The sequence below is a fragment of the Branchiostoma lanceolatum genome, chromosome 14, assembly GCF_035083965.1.
Source record: "Branchiostoma lanceolatum isolate klBraLanc5 chromosome 14, klBraLanc5.hap2, whole genome shotgun sequence".
Taxonomy (NCBI): domain Eukaryota; kingdom Metazoa; phylum Chordata; class Leptocardii; order Amphioxiformes; family Branchiostomatidae; genus Branchiostoma; species Branchiostoma lanceolatum.
Genome location: NC_089735.1, coordinates 4,125,505 through 4,145,794, shown reverse-complemented (window position 1 = coordinate 4,145,794; position 20,290 = coordinate 4,125,505). Strand labels below are relative to the sequence as shown.

General features: G+C 41.7%; 1 protein-coding gene across 1 annotated transcript; it reads right to left on the bottom strand.

Moving 5' to 3' along the window:
• Nucleotides 1-143: 143 nt before the first annotated feature.
• Nucleotides 144-4,118, bottom strand: LOC136448676 (neuropeptide FF receptor 1-like). Its single transcript, XM_066448315.1, has 5 exons — nt 3,842-4,118; nt 2,958-3,057; nt 2,367-2,526; nt 1,798-1,899; nt 144-155 (listed from the first exon to the last, which is right to left on the bottom strand). The coding sequence occupies exons 1-5, from the start codon at nt 4,116-4,118 to the stop codon at nt 144-146; spliced, it is 651 nt and encodes a 216-aa protein (XP_066304412.1).
• Between the last annotated feature and the right edge of the window lie 16,172 nt (nt 4,119-20,290).

Below are 20,290 nucleotides of genomic sequence, written 5' to 3'. Positions count from 1 at the left end.
GCTTGCGATTATGCGGCAAGTGTGGAACAACAGGAGATGCTTACGGCTTGAAAAAATGTGTTTCCGGTTACCTGACAGACCCTAGGAAAAACCTGAGGACATTTTTTTGTCGACCGCTGGCAAGGTACATAGAATTTTCAATCTCACGCCTGACTCTGAGAAATGAAAATTCACAACAAAATTCAACAATACTTTCTTGCAGTCTTCCTGTATTTCTCAATTTGCTAACAGGTTGACCCTTTGATTGTGTACGAATGTGTAGTAAACAATGCACTTCTTCGTTCACTTTATCGATATACTCTTGTGTTTGTACAATGTATGGTAACAGTTAACAATGTAGGATTTTTCTGAAAATACCTGACCTTAGGCATTCCAGTTTATTTGTTATTTGATCACGTCGGTCGAAATCTGAAAAAAAGAATCCGTACCTACCAACCCTTATTTTTCAGTACCGAACCAGAAACACAGCCTCATGGCTCCGAATCGGTGTGTGATACTAATTAATATGATATGATCCTGTACTAAACCCAGTGGGTATATGTGTACAACAAAGGCCTTCATTAATACTACTTCCCCAGCCGTAAGCTTTGTCTTTAGCAACTAGTAACCTTTCGATGATGAAGACTTGGGGGTTTCCGTTCGTGACGCTTAAGAAGAAGATCTGAGAAGACGCACCTACTTTTATCTGATAAATAGATTATAAGAAAATCTGAGAAGACACGCCTACTTTTATCTGATAAATAGATTATAAGAAGAAGATCTGAGAAGACGCGCCTACTTTTATCTTATAGATAGATTATAAGAACTGCCGTACGGGAGAGCTTCAGTCAGATATGATGATATGGACGATTCCATGATATTCTGTAAGGGGTCCCGACCGCTCTCTGAAAACAGCACTTTCTTAGATGTCAGGTATCTTCTAAAATATGTCACTATATTTCTATAGGCCGGCTTGATAGATAAAATCATATCCAAACCTTTCCAAGGAACAAAGACTGACAGGAGTGGATACTGTCACAAAATTGATTTATTTACTTATCATTTAATATTTTGTATCAACAATGAAGTGCTTGATAAATGAAACTTGAGATGAATATGTACTGCATGATATTATGCAATACTAACGTTGTGTACACCGATATAGCTTTGTTCTAGTGTTGGAGTACAAATCTGAAGATAACGCTTTTGAACAGAGTATCAAAAGCCTAATATATTACCTACATAGCACCTTTCTCTAGGATAGATGAGATGATATGGGTCAATCTAAAGTCTAATTTCCATGCCGTTAGTTCTAACAATACGATTACCGTTAGGACTTGTATTTTGAGTGTTTGGTGCGGCAGTGGTGTGAAAACTGCTTAGGCGAATGCTCCGAGTCGACGTTTTGTTCTTAAAACAACACAAGCGCACAGCCCCATTCTTTTCCTTCCACATTCTGGTGAAGTTCTTGTTATAGTACCCGTACACGATTGGGTTCACACAGCTGTTGAAGTAGGCTAAGAAATGAGCGACTGGGTACAGATAGTGGTACACAAAGAAAAGTTGATCGTAGGTCAGATTGGCAAAGTCACCAACAAGAGTGACCAAATGAAGCGGCAACCAACACAGCGCAAATAAAACAACCACGACAAGTAACATCTTAACAACTCTAGCTTTTCTGTGATCTCTGTGGTCGGAGGATGAGTTCTTTCGAACAAAGCGCACGATTTCAGTCCACGATAGCGGCTGTCGACCGTCAGTGTCCGGTTGTAGGGGTTGAGGGCATGTTGGAGGCGTCTTGCACGTTTGTTTGGTGACTTTCGTGTACATGAAGGCGACGGCCAGCAGTGGAGCCACGAAGAGCAGGAGGAAGAGGACGACAGTGTACGCCATGCGGTAGCTCTGGGCTGGCCAGGCTTCCTGGAGGAACAAACAGATAAACCAGCAATGAAATATCGCACTGGCCCCTGCCTGCGCCTGTTCGCGAAAGACATTCACACGAAGGCGCAAACAGGCGCCAATCGACGTCAATTTGTGGCCAATCGGCGGCAATTTGTCGCCTAAATTTGCGATTTGTTTTTTGAATTTGAAAAAAAAAATGTAACGGTCAAAATGGCGCGAATGGCGAGAAATAGACGCCCAAAGGCACCAATAGGCCATTAGTTATCATCTTGAATTGATATTTTTTCGAATATACAGGAACAGTGTATGGTGAATGATATCATTTTTATAAGCACTTGATACACAAGCAGCATGGCAAGTTAGCATTATTCTTTAAAATCAGGGAACCAACAAATAAATCGGTGTGGCCTTGATAAAAGACAATGATACATATACACATCTTGCCCTCTTGGCTTGGATCTCAAATTTGAACCCCCATGACTTACCTGGCAGGCGTCTCCCTGGGCGTAGGGGTGAGGTATCGTTTCCATGACGACAGCATGTGGCGCCACGATCAGAGCAGCCAGCACCCACACCACCACGATGATGACGACAGCCTGTCGCTCACGGATTCTCCCGTTGGGTGCGCGCACGATAGCGACGTAGCTGTGTATAAAAGAGAACCTGGTTAGAGTTGTACTTCTCTCTGGAATGTCATGGCATTGTTAAATCAATTATGCAGTTAGAATCACAGTAATTATAGCAATGGAAAAAGCGATAGCTAAACAGACAATTAGCCATCATTTATGTTTACTTACGAAATCAAACTTATGAATAAACAAGGAGGCTGAAATCTATGTCACTTTTTCCCGAGTACAAAAGCTATCTACTTAATTTGGCGACCGCACACACATACACATCCCCACACAAATACACACACACACACACACACACACACACACACACACACACACACACACACACCCACACACACAAAATATATAACCTTCTTACGATTAGGTAACGAATCAGAATCAGAACATAACGAACAAATATTCATCCTCCATCTTGAAAACAAGAAACTTGAAATGACTCACCGATCTGTTGCTATGGCAACCAGTGTGAAGACGGACGCACCCACAGACAGGCCTTGAATGAAGGGAGTCAGCTTACAGACCACGTCTCCAAACACCCACACTGAGGGAGAAATAAGAAACACTGCCTGTGAGTTTACAAGGTAATACATTTCAGAAAGCTCAAGGTAATGCTAACTTTGTTTGTGGGAAAAGGCACACGACAGAATTCCTTCTGGCAAAAATGCCTATTGAAATAACTTAAAAATGCATGTTCAGGACGGCGTTCTTGCGACTGTCTATGACTCTTAAATTCAACAGAATGTTTAACGAATTCCATGGATAAAAACGAATGTTTTTACGTTTTGTGTGTTTTGTTTCTCATGCAATCCTTGTCTCTGACTCTCACCCTCAAACATGTACAAAATGCTTACATGTTGTTTGTGCATGCCCGAGTCTAAGACTAGGCAGTTTGTAAAGCAAGCACATTCATAACACATTCGTTGGTGCGTCTCACAAAATGAAGCTGTCCTTTGATGGAAAAGGCTGTCGTCAAAAGTCGGAAGCCTGAGCAGAGAGACGCTGAAAATCCTATGCTAAAAACGGACTCACAGACACACACACAGATACGCAAAAAAACAACAACAAAGAAACAAAACCATTTTTCATGGAGGTGAAAATAATCGTCATAACGACATACGTGACTTCGGCCTTGCCTAGTCTCTACCAGACTAACTATGCCGGCTATAGGGAGAATATTTGCCAGGGTTTCGCTCTCATGCTCCGTAAGGATGGCAGATTGGACCCTCTCTCCGTAGCCGACTACCTTAGCATACTATCCACTCTATTTGGCCAATTTCCACTATTTTCCCAGCCATCTGCGGGGCCTGGTTGAGGCTAGGCCTTACCTGTGACGATGTTGTTGACCAGGGTAATGGGCATACAGAACACCGCGATCATGAGGTCCGCCACCGCCAGGTTGAGGATGAAGAAGTTGGTGACGGTGTGGAGTTTCCTGTTTTGTGCCACCAGGCAGCAGACCGTGACGTTCCCCGCCAAGCACAGCAGGCACACCGCGGCGTACGCGCAGACGAACACCGTCGTGACGGCCAGGTCGTGTTTGAAGAACGGCACGACGTCCCACTTCACTGACGTGGCGTTGGTCAGGTTTCCCTCTTCTACCATTGTGGAGACGGAGATCTGGAGATGAAGAAGAACAAGCGAATAAACAGACTTTTACATTGATATGACTCAGATTCTGTCTGATTACAAGCGTTGGTCAGATTTCCCTCTTCTACCGTTGTGGAGACGAGGATTTTGACATACAAGAACAAGGGAATAAACAAACTTTTACAATGATATGAATCAGATCCTGTCTGGTTACAAGTCACGGTTTACAATCATGGCTCCTTTACGGTTCTCGTGTCAATGCTAAAGTCTTTGTCACGCGATCTGTTGATTGCCGGAAGGTGCGTGGCCGAAATGAAGGAAAAACGCCAGACACCTGAAGATCTACCCCGTCATGTTTTACGGGGCTCGGAGATCTGAGGACATTGGAGGATCTCTAAAAATCGCGCAGTGATCGAGAGAAAACCGGGCGTGTTACTGCCGAAAATGTCATCTACAGCACGCAGACGTCCTACGGGCGTATGGATCGTAGAATTCAACACAAAAGGAATAATTGGTCAGTAGAGTCAGTCCACGGCGAGGGTCAATATTTCACCTGCGAAGCTTGCAAATAAAACCCTCTGGTGGCCAAACTTCCCTGGAAAATATTTTCCCTATAGCTGGCGTAGTTAGTCGGGTAGAGAATAGGCAGACTCGTCGGTCGATCGACTCTCCTGCCTTAAGCCGGCGTCACAATTCATGCGAGCCTCGGCCGACTTTGTAGATCGCCCGAAGCTCGCCGAATTTCAAAATCGCCCGAGCGTCGACCGTATTTTCCAATGAAAATCTCGGGCGACGTCCGTCGAACACTAAAAACTAAAAATCCCCCATGAGATGATCTGTACCATCTCTTGGACATGGACGAAGTCAGTATCAACTAAACCTGGTAAAAGGCCAATATTTGGATCAACTTTTATTTCTAAAAATCGCCCCAAGCCCGAGTAATCGACAGGACGTCGGCCGTACTCCGGCCGAAAATGTACATTTGAAGCTCGCCAACACGTCGCCGAGCTGAATTTCTTATTTGTGACGGCGGGGCTTTATGACGCCTCACCTCCGTCCGCTGATGGTTCTTACTTTTCTCCACGCAGAAGTATTGATCGGGGGGCTAGGAGTAGCCGGGATCATCGAAACACGAAACTACATGACAGACTGGAAAGTCTGACTTGGGTAGGTATTTAGAAGTCAGCTCACACCAAAAGCGATATTATCAAATACAAAATTTAAAAGTCAGATTATATAAATTGCGCAATTTTAAAAACACAAGTCAATTTTGAATATACAACACAGAAACCTCTGCTGCTGGGGGAATATATATTTACCACTCTGGCACGAGGTTCAGAAATATGTCACTGTGGCTAACGCTTTATGCAAGGATTCACGTAGCCTCTGACTCTACTCCTCAAACTCCGTGTGGCATCATATTTTAGGCGTTTTCTCAGCCAATCGGGATGCGGTAAATTGAGATAACGCACACAAATATACAGGAGACACACGTCATAAAATCATTGTTTGTTTGTCTAGAGAAATAAGGCGCGTGGCGATACATATATCAACGTTGGTCCTTACGTACATGTAACCTCACCTAATTACATTGGATTAAATTCAATATGAATACATCGTTAACACCCTATAATGAATGGATCTACCCTATTGTCGTATGGAAATGTGTCTTAAGCCTCTGAGAAAATAGTTGTCGTATTTCCGATTCGGCCCTGAAAAAATAGGGTCGGTAGGTAGGGATTCTCTTAAAAAAGATTTTGGCCAAAGTGATCCAAAAGATACAATTTAACAAATGTGAAAATAAAAAACATCAGAACAATGGTATTTTCAACACCGTGTTGTAATCGAACAGACATACATAGAAGTACAAAGACGTTTACTACACATTCTTACATCAACTGTTCAAAGCTGAATTTCATAACTGCTCAAAGCTGAATTTCATTTCAGATGTCAAATCTTATATTATACAGTATTTTTATATCCCTTGCCAGTGCTCGACCTCCCCCAAAAAAAGGCTAGGGTCGGTAGATTTTTGCTAGGGTCTGTCGGGTACCCGGAAATATTTCTCCTAGGCCTTACCTTTATCCAGTGCTTCCGCCTGAGAAAGATGAAGATGAAGCGCAGTAGTTTGTCGTCTGTCGGAGTCGCAGTTTTTACTGTGTCAGAAGGATACAGAACTAGCCGCGCTCAGTTCGAAGCAACTGTCGTCCACTGTTCCTCACCGGAGCACCTCCCACCGACTATGTCTCCTCACGTATGCCCCAAGAAGATGCTCCTCTAAAACACGTCACTGGTATCTGTTGTCAATGGCAACCTGTGAACCAAACGAAGGCATACATTTTCAAGCCATTGTATTCACGTCATATTTCAATTGATGTCCCTCTACATAAAAACAAGACTATATTAGGTATAACGAAGTCTGTGTTACTTTCAACAGACACCCCATTGAAATGTAATATGATTTACTTACCCACCACAGGCTACTGGTCCTCCGTCACACATGTACGCATGAAGACCACAACAAAGCCTTTTTTCCACGGGCAATTACGTTGTTTTCAATGCCAAAATGGTTACTCCTTACATAAGAAATTCACCGACACTCTTATCCGTCAGTGCAGTAAAACTTCTGTGATAGCTTCTAAATCATATCATAGATCAAAGTCGACACAAGGTTCTCCTGTTCATTACAAAAACATAATTTCCTTTGCAAGATGGTACTCTTGGCATCCTCTTGTATCTCTTACTCTTTCCTTCTCAAGAACTCCTATTTAGCCAGCAACCCACCAGAGGCTACTGACTCTACGCCACACACGTACGCATGAAGGCCTTATCAAAGCCTGTTTTCTCCATGGGCAATTCGTTTTTTTTTTTCAAAAACAAAATGGCAATTTCTTAGATTAGAGATTCACCGACACTCAGTCAGTGCAATAAAACACCCCTTTTTGGCAGACTTCTATCATGGCCCACATGGAAATTTCGCATGCTTTTGCGTGTCGTAACCAACCTGTTAAAATCTTATGCAAAATTAAACCCTTACCTTTCTCTATTGCTTCCGTTAGCAATGTTGCAACCGGGGTACAACGAAACAGTCGTCTGTCTGTCGGCGGTTAATCACAGCGTCTCGGTTGCGTCGGGAAGGTTTCTGAGAAATGTCTGATCTGCGACATCAACACCACCCGACTGTCAGCCTACGTGACTTGTCGGGCGTTACTGTGATTGTGTCCCGGCAAGTTTTAACCATCACGAGGCGCAAGGCGTGCCTTTTATCCACCAGCTCATGCCCTTGAGACATATATTACGTACTGCACCAGCCAGCATTACATAAAGATGGTATCTTCGTATCACAACCTACCATATTGCCACTGATATGAAAATTTCGCCCTGCTAAATTGCTTAAACTATAACGCCTGGTAAGTGAAAAATAAGGTAATTAAAAACAGTCATCTTCGATTGCGTATTGCTTTTTGAAGTGGCTTATGGTAGTGCAATACGGCTTCGCTACGGCTCGCGTTTTTAGCACACCGGGTAACCCCTACTCTTCTCGGTGAGAGTACATTGTATTGGGTGCTTTTACGTGCAGAGGTTTGATGCTTGAGGCTTATGCCTGAAGTTCCCTCATACACGGGGCCGCCGGCTTTACGTCACCATCCGAAATGACGAATGTAATCCCATACAACATGTCCGAGCTGGAACCGACCCTCGAACTCCGGCCCACGGAATTTGATCCAGATGGCCAATTAAGCAACACGGTTGCGTAATAATACTTGTGCCATGGGGACATGTCAGAAGTAAAAGCTATCTATCAAAATATTTTCTGTGTTGGCCATCCTTTAATTTTTACCATCGCTCTACCTTCTCTACTGTGATAAATATAACAGTTTTTTCGTGGATATGGGGGTGTCCCTGTGGTGTAGTGGTCTGCGCTTCTGTCACTCACCCCATCTGGTTCAAATCATGAAGAGCCAGAAGGCCCGAGTTCGCGCCCGGGTAGGACATGCATGGACAAGAGGCGCATTCAGTCATACCAAAGACTTCACAAAAATGGTACATACTTCTGAAACAGTATGGAAGTTACACACACTCCACCGCTGGTGGACTAGCCCCCTGCTGCAGTGATTGCACCACAGTGTGGCCCAGGGCTATGAAACGGAGATGGGCACCGCCCTATACATCTTATGGTGTGGGAGGATTTTAACAAACTAACTAACTTCGTGTTATGGACTGTTTTGCATAACTTAAGACACCCTACATTGCATGAACACCAAGCGGAAGGAAGCAAGATCTTGGAAAAAGTATAGAAGACGCCAGCCTTTGATGTCGAAGGTTTGGTAATTTCCGTAGAAGACGCCGCTGGTTGTGAAGGATATTGAAGTAGTCAGTCTATTCATGGTGACGCAGTGATGTTGCTTTGAAGTAATTGACAAGGCAAGAAAATGCCAGCCGTTTCGCTTGGGGGAAAACGTTCATACGATCTTATTAACGGCGGCGATACAAAATGTCTCGGAACTTCGTGTTTATGAGTTATAAGAATTTGAGCCCAGACTGAAAAGGAAAGATTCATGTGCGTTGAAGTACTTTTAAATGGCAAATAAATAGAGACTTAAAAATTAGTGTTGGAACGACGTACTGTAAAAGGGGAACTGTTTGCGGGGATTTGATTTCGCGGTCGGGAGAAAATTAAGCATTCGCGGTAGTTTTAAGTTCGCGGTTAAAACTGGTATGCAGGCTTTACTGTAAGAGAAGCCGTGTCATAATGTGAAACATATCATTCCATTATCTTATGCATCGAGTAATGATGTTGGATTAGTAGCTAGTATAGATAATTCGTAGTTACCTTCGTCAAGAAGGTCATATCTTAATGCTTGTCTGTGTGTCGGTTAGTGAACACGATAAGTCGAGAACGCTTGGATGAATTGTTGTCGTATTTGGTGTGTTGGTGGGTATGTGGGAAATCTCAAGATGATTTTGGGTGAAGTACTTTGCATGATTAACGAGAAAATTTTAAAATTCGTTATAGTGTATTATCAGTCTGTATACTAGCTGGGATGTGCTGGCGGTGTTGTTTGGAGGGGTCATGGATAAGTTGTAGGGGTGCTTAGTTGTCATGTGGGAGGCAGGAAACGTAGTTGCTGGGACAAATTGGCTTGTCACTCAGCTGTAGGCAGTGGTATGAAAAAGCTAGTTGCTAATATTCCATGTTATTTGCCATACATTGTACCTGATGCAATTGTTGTGCAATAAATTTGACTTGTAACATGAGAAATGTTAGAGATGGTTTTAAGTTCACGGCGAAGAGGTCACTGCAAAAAAGGTCAAAGTTCCTGACAATTTGTACAAATCTTTAGATGTAGTTTTCCGTATGTCAGTATAAGATGTACGGGCGGTGTACAACCAAAGAGTCATGCATACGATGGTTGCTTATTTCAGTGAGTGAAATTGTTTTTCTGGTCACATATCATTACTTTTGTATTTTTCCCTGACGGTAAACGCAGAGGGCCCTCCCGTGAAATTTTCAACGAGTGAAGCACTGTTCATGGCTTTCTCAGTATGTACATAATCGCAATTGTCTCTTTTCTTTTCGTTTCTAGCGAATTCATAAGAATCTTGTTCTGTGCATAGCTCTATAATCATTTGCAATATGTCTACTAACCGCACGACGTCGCTGCTGCCAAATGTAATGGTACAATTTGTCATGAACATCTAGACTTTGAAACAGCTTCTAAAATCATATCATAGATCAAAGTCCACACAAAGTTTCTTTTTTATAACAAGGACTTCATTTCTTTTACAGGATGATCTCTAGGCATCCCCTTAAATATGTCTTGTTCTTCCCTTCTCAAGAACTCCACTTCTCTGCCAGAAAAATCCTGGGAGCTTCTGAAGAAGGGAATGGTAAGTCTCTCCCAGTTAATGTGGCGCAGGAAATTTATTAATTTGAGTGATTCTTGCGTGTGTGTTGGGGACAGAAATGACCATCTTGAGTCCATATTGTTAATTGGAAACTGCGGGAGTACCATGCAGCCAGTTTTTTTTCTACAACTGCGTCGTGTAATCTTGCTGAAAGTTAGACATCCAGGTACGCAATTTTTCAAAGCAAATCAATCTCTAAACTGCATATCAAAGGTTCCGGAGATTACGTCCGGACGTTTCGAGTGACATCCATCACTCTTCTTCCGCGTCACCACAATCACCTGGCAGAGCGAGTCAAAACATGACATGTACCTGAAAAAAATACACGGTTGAACATGATTTGGTCATGTTAAAATCACTTAATCTTAATCGGCGTATGTAAATGTCATTGATGCATGAATCATGTTAAGTTTGTTAACAATATATAGAGTTTGATATTAAAAGCATACGCACCTGCGAAACTGATGTGTTACGCCGAAAGATACAAAGATACAAATACAGATACAATTGCAAACAACTAAACTGTGTACAGGTCTTGCGTTATAGAAAGCCAGGTTTGACAAATGAAAAGTCGTGTTGACAGATTCGTTTCATTGGCTGTTTCATGCTATTTCTAGTCGGTTAGAGGGAGAACGTTTGCCAGGAGAGTTTGGCCACTATATGGTTTCATTTTGGGAAATGTTTACCTTCCCGTAGACTGACTCTGCTGGCCAATTATTCTCATTTTTGCCGAATTCAACGATCCATACCCCCGTAGGAAAGCCTGGTGGAAGCTGTTCTTTTTATAGTTCGAAAGTTTAAAGCTATCAATCTTTACTTATCCGAGGAACGAATGGACCAACGCCGCCTGAGAAGACAGTTGACACCGTCGACACATTAGCCACACACATCGTGCGCACACTTCAGAAGTCTTCCCCACTCCCGGCCGATCCATGCCGCCCACGCAACTGGTTGAAGATTATACAAGCTGTGAGTAAGAGATAAAATCCCTGGCGTGAAGTGGTGGAACAAGCCGCAAATGTTCGAACCTCTCATTGGTATGTCTTGCGTGAAGCGGAGGAATATACTCAGTCTGGGGGCGAAAAGGTTAAGGATGATGCCACAAACGTGCGGTGTGATTGATAATGTCATGATTGATAAGATTAGTAAACATACCCTCCATTGAGAAGATACACCCACTGGACACCATGTCTCTCATTATCATGTCTTCCGAGAAGCGGTAAAATACACTGGGGGAGAAAAGGTTAAGGATGATGTCACAACGCGTGGGTGATTAATGATGTCATGATTGACAAGATTAGTAAACATACCCTCCACTGAGAAGATAGAGTTAATTCCAAGTCACCGAGAGGGTTTCCAGATAAAATTGCTAATAAGTTTGAACAATTTTAGATAAAAGACTAGTTCAGTCAAAATTGTTCAAAATTGTTCAAACAATTAAGAATGAAAGTTTGAACATGTCTGGGAAACATTTTGAAAGTATCTCACAAATATGTCTTTATTTAGAACAATTTTCAAACATCTATGTGATTGTTTCAATATTTGAACATGTTCTAACAATTTGCATCATTTTCCAAATGGTAGATTTGGGTTATTGCCCCCATAAAAGTAGGTGCTCATCGCACTCTATAGTCTGCCTCTGTATATTTTTAAATTTCACGTCTGGACACTGGCAACTCTTTTGTCTTGAGGTGCATGGCAGCCAGCCATCATCTCCTCTACTCTGCAGGGATGTGTGAATTGCCCTCCTCCCAGCCCACTGAACCAGTTACACAATGTTATTATAACGTTGGAACATGTTGGAACAAATGATGAATCTATGTTGTAACAGTTTCAAAACTAATACAAATAAGATGTGCAACGTTAGAATTTTTTCTAACATATTCAGAACACAGCAAAAAATATCTAGAACATCAAAAAATGCTGGAAATAGTTCTCAACAGTTACTTATCTCACTTAAATTGTTACAAAGGTTTTGAAAATGTTATAACAGAAGGCAACAAACACCCACACGGTAATGTGGAATTGACTTTACGTGGAAACAAGTCTGAAAATCATGTCTGATTGTTTTGTCTTGCGTGAAACGGAGGAATACACTGAGATAGAAAAGGTTAAGGATGATGTCACAAACCTGCGGGGTGATTGATAATGTCACGATTGACAAGATTAGTAAACATACCCCCCATTGAGAGGATACATCCACTGGATACAAGTCTGAACACCATATCTCTCATTATAATGTCTTCCGAGAAGCGGTAGATTACACTGTGGAAGACAAGGTTAGGCATAATGTCACAACGTGTGGTGCGATTTATACTCTCACAATTGACAAGATTAGTGAACGTACACTCCACTTAACATTCTCCTACGCAGGGTCTAGCCAGCGGCCTATATATACATTTTACCTTGGAAGGTTCTGTTAAACCGGGCTGAGGTTTGTAATTTTGTGGGCGTGGCCTTAATTTTTTCGTCTTCACAACTCCTTCCTACATACCAAATATCATTACAATCTATCCAGAGGTTCTTAAGTTATGCGGACCACAAATATCCGGAAACACACCAAAAATAATACCTCCATTTTCATTGAGGTGACAATGGCGATCGTTCTAGTACCGATAAGGTGGCATGTCGGAGTGGATAACAAGCCGCTAGAGATACGAAAAAGTACCAGTGATGATACAGAGTCAAAATGGGAAACTTCAATCATATTTTACTTAACATCGTTCAGGTTATCGACAATGATACCTGCTGGTTGATAGAAAACAACTATAAATGTTATAGATATATGTATATATACTCCACTATTCCACAAGGAAAACCGAACTCCTCTCACGGATCATACAACGGCATTAGCACGTCTTATTATCGTTGCATGTCACCTGAGTTAACCAATGCATGCTAATGTTGCATGCCACCAGGCATGTGTCAAAACCTAAAGGACAAGGTTAAAGTTTTAAAATTACAACGGGTATTGAAAAATTGAGGGCCTACATCTTTAATGATGATTTCTTATCAACCGATGTTGTGCCCGGGGGAAAGGCACTTAACACGACTTTCCACACTCCACCTAGGTGTAAAAATGGGCACCTGTCTTCGGTGGGGGAGGTAAAAGGCGATGGAAGGAGAGGAGTGGGCTCAATACTATGCCCTAGACACAGTTGATAACACCCCACTGCCCCTACATCCTCAAAGCGGCTCTGGGGCTACCTTTGCCTTTTTTGATGACATCTTACATTTCTACTTTTTCACACGTTTGGTCACAGCTCTTGATGTCAGCATGTTCATCGGCTGATCGACAACAGACATCCATCACTAGACAGAAACGTTAATTCTCAGTGGGATTTTTCCTGTCTTTTCCTGATTGATAACATCATTAAGAGCCTACATTCCTCTAGGGCATCCGTAAGGGACCGCTAAAAGTGTTAAGTGACCAATTTCTAATGTCGTAAAACTCCCGACTGTAATCTCTTTGAAATTGAGGTCATCTACCTTTCGGCATGGCAAGACCAGTGTGTCATAGATGGCACGTCTAGTTGCAGACCAAATTACGTTGTTGTAATTCTTACCCTTTGTAACTGTTTAACTTTAAGTTGTACAATGCAAGATGGCAAAAAAGTCGGGATATTGACCTAATCTAGCTAAAGATACTGGATTTTACCGTGTTGAACAATATCGCAAAGGGTGTCGAGTGACCAATTTCTAATGTCATAAACCTCTGACTGAAATCGCTACGAAATTGAGGTCATTTACCTTTTTGCATGGCAAGAACAATGTGGCATAGTTGGCACGTCTAGTTGCAGACCAAATTACGTTGTTAAATTCTTACCCTTTGTAACTGTTTAACTGTATGTAATGTCATTGGTGGCAAAAAGTTGGGATTATTATCCTAGAAATAAATTTCGTACATTTTTTGAAAATGTTGCTTTCGACAGACAAGGACGCTGTGGCACTGCACTCAAGTTTTTATAAGTTATGTCAACAGTGCCACATGCAGAGAACAGTAGTGCCACTACCCTTGTGTAATGTAAATGTAGTCCCAGAGCCTTTTGAGACCGCATGGGCAGTGAGTTATCATCCTTTCACCGCCTTTGCCTCCTTTGTAAGAATACACATTGGAAAATATACGCTGGATTTACCGTGCTAAACAACATCGCTTTATCTCTGGGAATGGAATCAATTTGCGGATTTGCCACATTGGTGTCTTCATCTACAGGGTTCTTTGCAGAAAAACATAAGCTTATGAAATTCTTTAAACTACTACATTTGCTAACGTCGCTTGTTCTTATGTATAAATCATATAGCCCAATGACGCCTTTGGGATGTACGTACGGGTACCCTAACAAATCTTGAATATTCCGGGGGATTCTATGTCCCGTAATTCCAAGTGTTACTCCCGGAAGTCTTGTTGTATTGTAAAACATGTTCCGCAAATGTGAAACCACAGTTCTCCAAACTTGAAATGAAGTGCGACGTACGTTTATGAACAATGCGTGAATCGCAATAACGAAAGTACCACCAAATGAATGTCTTCTCAGTTGTATGGAATTGAACTAGGAACATACTCATTGTCAGACATTGCTGTATGTTTGTATTGCATACACAGTAAACCACCTCAAGGCGTAACACACCAGGTCTAGATCTATACTGAAGAATAAAAGCTGCATATAACAGAAGCTAGCTATAGGTACTCATTTTCACCTGAGCGAAGTGAGAAAATTCGTGTTAAGTGCCTTTCACAAGGGCACAACGTCGGGGCATGTCAGGAGATTCGAAGCCTACTGGGGTCTGGGCACCCTACCATTATGCCACGCGATGCCACAATATTTGATATGAATTTCTGCTGGACAGTATCACCCTCTGATTCATATCCTTCGCATTGATCAAGAAATTTACTGACCCATTTCTGCTACAGCGCCTATCGATTAAAGGATTTCAAAACGCTGACTGATGCTTGTAATGACTAACGACACGGATTAACTTTGCGGTAAAACTTCGCCAAACATGGATTGAACACTCAGGCTGTTTGTCAGTATGTGTGTCAATGATGTATCTCGTGGGATAGAATGTGGAATCGATCATGTAAAGAAGTCAAAGGGGGAAGAACTGATTAGACGTTTTCCCCAAACGACCTAGATGAATGATCTCAAAGTAAATCTTTTGGTTGGCAAAACAATATCTAAGGGCCTAACAGTATCCATGGCCGGTTGGATACTAGATGAATATGGAGCACATATTTTCATATTTCAAGATGTATCTATTGAAATGTTGCAGGGGAACACTGAATTACATTCAATTTACAACGGTTAAAATCATCAACTAGAGATTATATTGCACATCAATATTTCACAGTAATAATGGTAGAATGGATGCACCATATCGCATCCTATATCACACTTGCGTGCAATTATAAAAACAATCCTATATGCATACACTATTCCACATATGTTTTCACAGGGAGCGATTCGTGGTATATTCTACAGGTCAACATTTTTGACCAGACTTATTGGACAGTTTACACGTGTGTAGAATAGGATAATCGCTGTATCTGTTTGTTCTTGTTCTGGGGAAGTTCCGTTTTTGACTGTTTCTCGTTACATGGCCTGAGACTTGAAGCCTCGCCGGTGGCAGCCATTCTCGATACTCAGACTTCAGCAATGTCCTTGCAAACTTGAGGCAGAGCTGCTCCCTTCTCCCTGCTTGGGTCACTTGTCCACGGCACTGCAGTGCACGGAGGCATCCTGTGTATGATAATATATACGGCATGCTCGCTTCTGGGTTATTTCCAGTTTCCGCTTGGGTATGTGTTAGTCCTGGTGACCATGCAGGTACCGCATACTCTAGAATGGGCCTGACATAGCCCGTGTAAATCGTTTTCAAAATTCGGTTATCACAGAAACGATCTAGTACAGAACACGAAAATAATGATGACGACGGACGTGTGTAATTATTTCTTAGTGTAACGTTACATGGAATTATTTATCTCTCTAGTTCATGGATGCATGGCTGATGTGAGTCCTATAATACATTTTAAAGACAGTGAGGATTTCCTGTTGACGTGAGCGCACTAGGACCATGTTCTGTAAAATAGCATTTTATAATCGCTAGGTTGCAATGTAATCTGTATTTTGTATCAGTATAGCAGGTACTATGTATAACCTGCCTTCGGCGTAACACACCAGCTTCGTGGGCCCACGACCTGTTACACCTAACCTTCCCACATCTAGCTGTAGGCGTCGGTTAAAGCTGATGTTACTACACTATCACTAGTTTTCACCAGATCCTGTGCCTGTACTAGATGGCTATAAAGAAAATGTCTACCGCAAGGTCAACGCAATTGTCACCACACATGTTAGCAATTTGAAAATGAATATGTGTGATTGGTCAGAGGAATGCATGTATGCATTGTTCCCTTTACCAACTAGTGTTAATGAGTAAATCCAATCCCAAACCACGTAGCGTCTTAATTTTCCAACATGTTCATTATCTCCATACAAATACGATACATCATCCGGAAGTTTTCAATCTACAAAATACTGATGACAAGCGTTGTACAGAATTCATTGATGTCCAGATTTGATAAGGAGAGGGAACTCATTCAGGGAGCAGACCGGAAGATTAGATAATATGCGGCCACCCTTCATTGCATACATCTTTCCTTCTGCCCGGCCACTGACCTGGGTTGTTCAGTAGGGCATTAGGTCATGTTGATTTGATTGTATGGATGACATCCACGTCCGTTTCCCAAAAAAGATGAAGAAATTAGACCACACCGTAAATCGTACAAAATAGCTGCAAAATGGGCAAATATATATGTCATGAATTCAAAACGAAAAAATATTCAAAAACGTATACTCGTGTCGCAGAACGCCAAAGGTCAATTCTATGTCAAAGAAGAAGAATGAAGAATCTATAGTTCGTTATATCTTACTCCATGTGTTCAGTCATTTCTTCAACATTCCTGATAGCTTAGATTTCATAATGAACGCAATCTTTATTTTTTCAAACTTTGTTTTTTTTGCCCTCGCATCAGTTTTGTGGCATCCAAAGGATGTCATCCATATTATCGGATCAACATGGCCTTACTGTCAATAATAGCTAACCGAAATCAGGCGGGGGGTACTTAGGCATTCCGGCAGTTTAGCCCCGCTAAAAATTTAACTTAATAATCATTCTTCATGAATCCAGCCTCCCATTTTCAACGCCTCCTAGATCTACTGGACGTTTCAGATATCTTTCGCCATCGTAAAATCGAAAAATCAGCCATCCTTATTCTTAAGATCAGGAAATACGATATTTCAGTATTCGCTTTATTGCTTTTACCAAAGTCCACGAAGGAAAAGTTAAAGCTAGCTAGCATTATATACAAAAAAAACCCGCATATATATGTTATGCAGACCGAGCACTTATACAACATGTCATTCCACTGCTATCCTAGTGTCATCTGTAATAGTAAGCCTGTCAAGGAGGTAAAAAGATAACTGAATGCTATGGATTCCTGGCATGACAAGCTGAAACTAACATTCGATCATTCAGCACCCAGGACAATACCTATGGTACCACTTGAGTGCCAAAAATGTACATAGAACGATGGCTCACTCCTCGGTAATGCAAACGCTAAGAAGCGCCATCAGTCTTTAGATCGTTGAACATATTTCAGCAGTTAGGACCGAACGCAACGGATTATTCTGCCAATAGATGTATAGCTATATACTGATAAAATGATGATAGTATTTTTTGCTAGCCTGGCATGGTTTCAGAATTACAATTTAAGATTCAGGTCTATCTTGTACAAGAACATGGTACTTATCAGTATCGTTTTGTATAAGATCCAGGTGTTTCTTATACAAGAACGTACTTATTAGTTTCTTCTTGTATAAGATCCAGGTGGCTCATTTACAAGAACGTATTTATTACTATCTCTGTGTATAATATTCAGGTCTCTCATATACAAGAATAAACTAATAAGTGACATGCGACTTTAATAAAGGTCTCTTTTGTTCAAAGCAAAATTCGTGACGTGAATATCGTTAAGATCTTAAGAAAGCTGTTCCTTAATTGACTTGGAAACCAGGAAATGCTCTTCAGATTCAGCTTCAGCTTTACTTCTGGTAGGCATGGCGCGTGGCATGTTTATATCTAAAACAAAGTATTAATATAGGTTTAATGACCCGCCCTGAGGTCTTTACTGTGTGATAAGGCATGGTCGTTCCTATAACCACAGAATAAACTGCCGAGGTCGATGACATCTAGCTATATGGTAATTGCGTCTACAGTTACGTAAAAGTTATTAACATTGATGCAGGATTCATAAAACATTGATGTTTTTAAAATCTCAACAACGATTACATAAATGTGTTATTGTAGAGGGACGGTAGCATGAAGATATAACGTACAACGTACAAATAAAAGTAACACTGTGACAGTTACAATCAATTCTTACTGAAGGTGAAAACAACAACTTCACAGCCCAAGCCTATTACACTACCAGGGGGGGGGGCAGGTTCTTGATGGAACATCAAGGAGTTAAGATAACGAGGAATGGCTAACGCCGTTAGGTAACAGGTTGGCCATTAGTGTAACCCTGGCGTTTTGATTCCCATTTAGCTAACGGGTAACGTATGTTATTCCCTCCCCCATTGGTCGTGACATTAAACATGGCCGTACTGACAAATGTGTTCGGAGAAATCCCGATACTTTTTTCTACGAATAAGAAGCCACGCAACATGATGGTTCCAAACACCGTCCGAATGGCTAACCAACTTTTTTCTAGTGGCAAACTGATGGAGTAGCAAGAAAATTGAAATATCTGCACCGTTAAATCGAAAGTGTCGATGTAGGGAAGACATCCTGTAATGATATACGCAAAGGTAACAGTTACTCTAGAAATTGGATACAATTTGGAACCGCCAGACGTTTCAGACAGCATCCATTGTTTTAAACGTATTCCGCCTGAAACTTCTGACCGTGTCCAAATTGTATCCAATTCCTAGAGTAACCGGGTTTTTTTACCTTGCGTTCCATCCGAATGGCTAACAACCTTTTCTTGTAGTAATCCGATCGGGATAGCGAGAGGCATATGGATATTCTAGCTGCCAACTAGCCCCCACCAGGCCCCCCTACGGGCGTATGGATCGTAGAATTCGGCAGAAAAGGGAATAATTAGCCACCAGAGTGAGTCTACGGTGAAGATCACATTTCGTCCGCGTAATGGAGCCTGCAAATAAAACCCTGGCAGGCAAATATTCTCCCTGTAGCCGGCGTAGTTAGTCTGGTAGAGACTAGCTTCCAACCTCCTGATCCAGAAACCGGGTCTCTAACCGCTGAACCATTACGATACGTGATGCGGCAGCTTATCATCTCGATTAACCCTGTCTCCAATGGCCATTCAGTAATTATGACTCCAAACAGATGATGCGCCTCGCAGGGTTTCAGGCCACATAGGACATGTCAGAAGATAGATATGTGTTTCACTGTCACCTGCCATTAATTACGTTACACATAAGTCCTATTTTTGAAAAGGAGAACTGAAATTCCTCACTAATAATGCAAACTATGCCCTAATTTGCATAATTTGTATCTAATTGTGTCCATCCTTGACTCAGCTAGCTACATGCAAAATATCATGCAAATCCATCTTTCCTTTGCTCAACTATTCCCTTTGAAATCTTTTAACAAAACCACCCATGTAGTTTTAGAGCAAGCTGCTAGGAGACCCAATCCTGACATCCAAAGCTATCTGCCTACAAATCAAGACCATAGCATGTTTGTGAAAAAGATACAAAAGCCGTAAGTTCTGCTGTAGTACCAAGGTCGTACAGCAGGGGTTAAAAATCAACATTAACCTTTGTCTCGCCAAGACCTACCAACAGGCCAAATATCATCACAATCCATCCAGAGGTTCTAAAGCTATGCTGAATAAAGAATATTGGGAAGCACAGATTGGCATTGCCAACACTCCATTTTGCACGGAGGTAAAACCGTAATTACTTATCAGTCGATTCTCCTGACCTACATAGTTGTAATTATAAAACCATGTTTTCATCATTTGGCACAAATAACCTTCGGGCGGAAGAAATGTAGTAATAATTTCGATATAAAAATAGGTCAGCCGTGTCCGTGTATATTTCATGGTGCAACGATGGCTCTGATTGGATGAGGTAAGGGAGGTCCTTTTGATATATTCATGAGCAAGACTCTTTAGAAGGGCGTCTGCCATTGGTTAATGGTATATAAAGCCGGTTGGTCGCACGGGACCGTTGCATTCACAAGTGCTTCGA

Excerpts from the sequence above, each read along its gene's own strand:
- LOC136448676 (XM_066448315.1), bottom strand. The coding sequence starts at position 4,118 with ATGGTAGAAGAGGGAAACCTGACCAACGCCACGTCAGTGAAGTGGGAC. Across the intron at positions 3,058-3,841 it reads GGTCAACAACATCGTCACAG|TGTGGGTGTTTGGAGACGTG; the intron begins GTAAGGCCTAGC and ends TTTCTCCCTCAG. Across the intron at positions 1,900-2,366 it reads CCCAGGGAGACGCCTGCCAG|GAAGCCTGGCCAGCCCAGAG; the intron begins GTAAGTCATGGG and ends TTGTTCCTCCAG.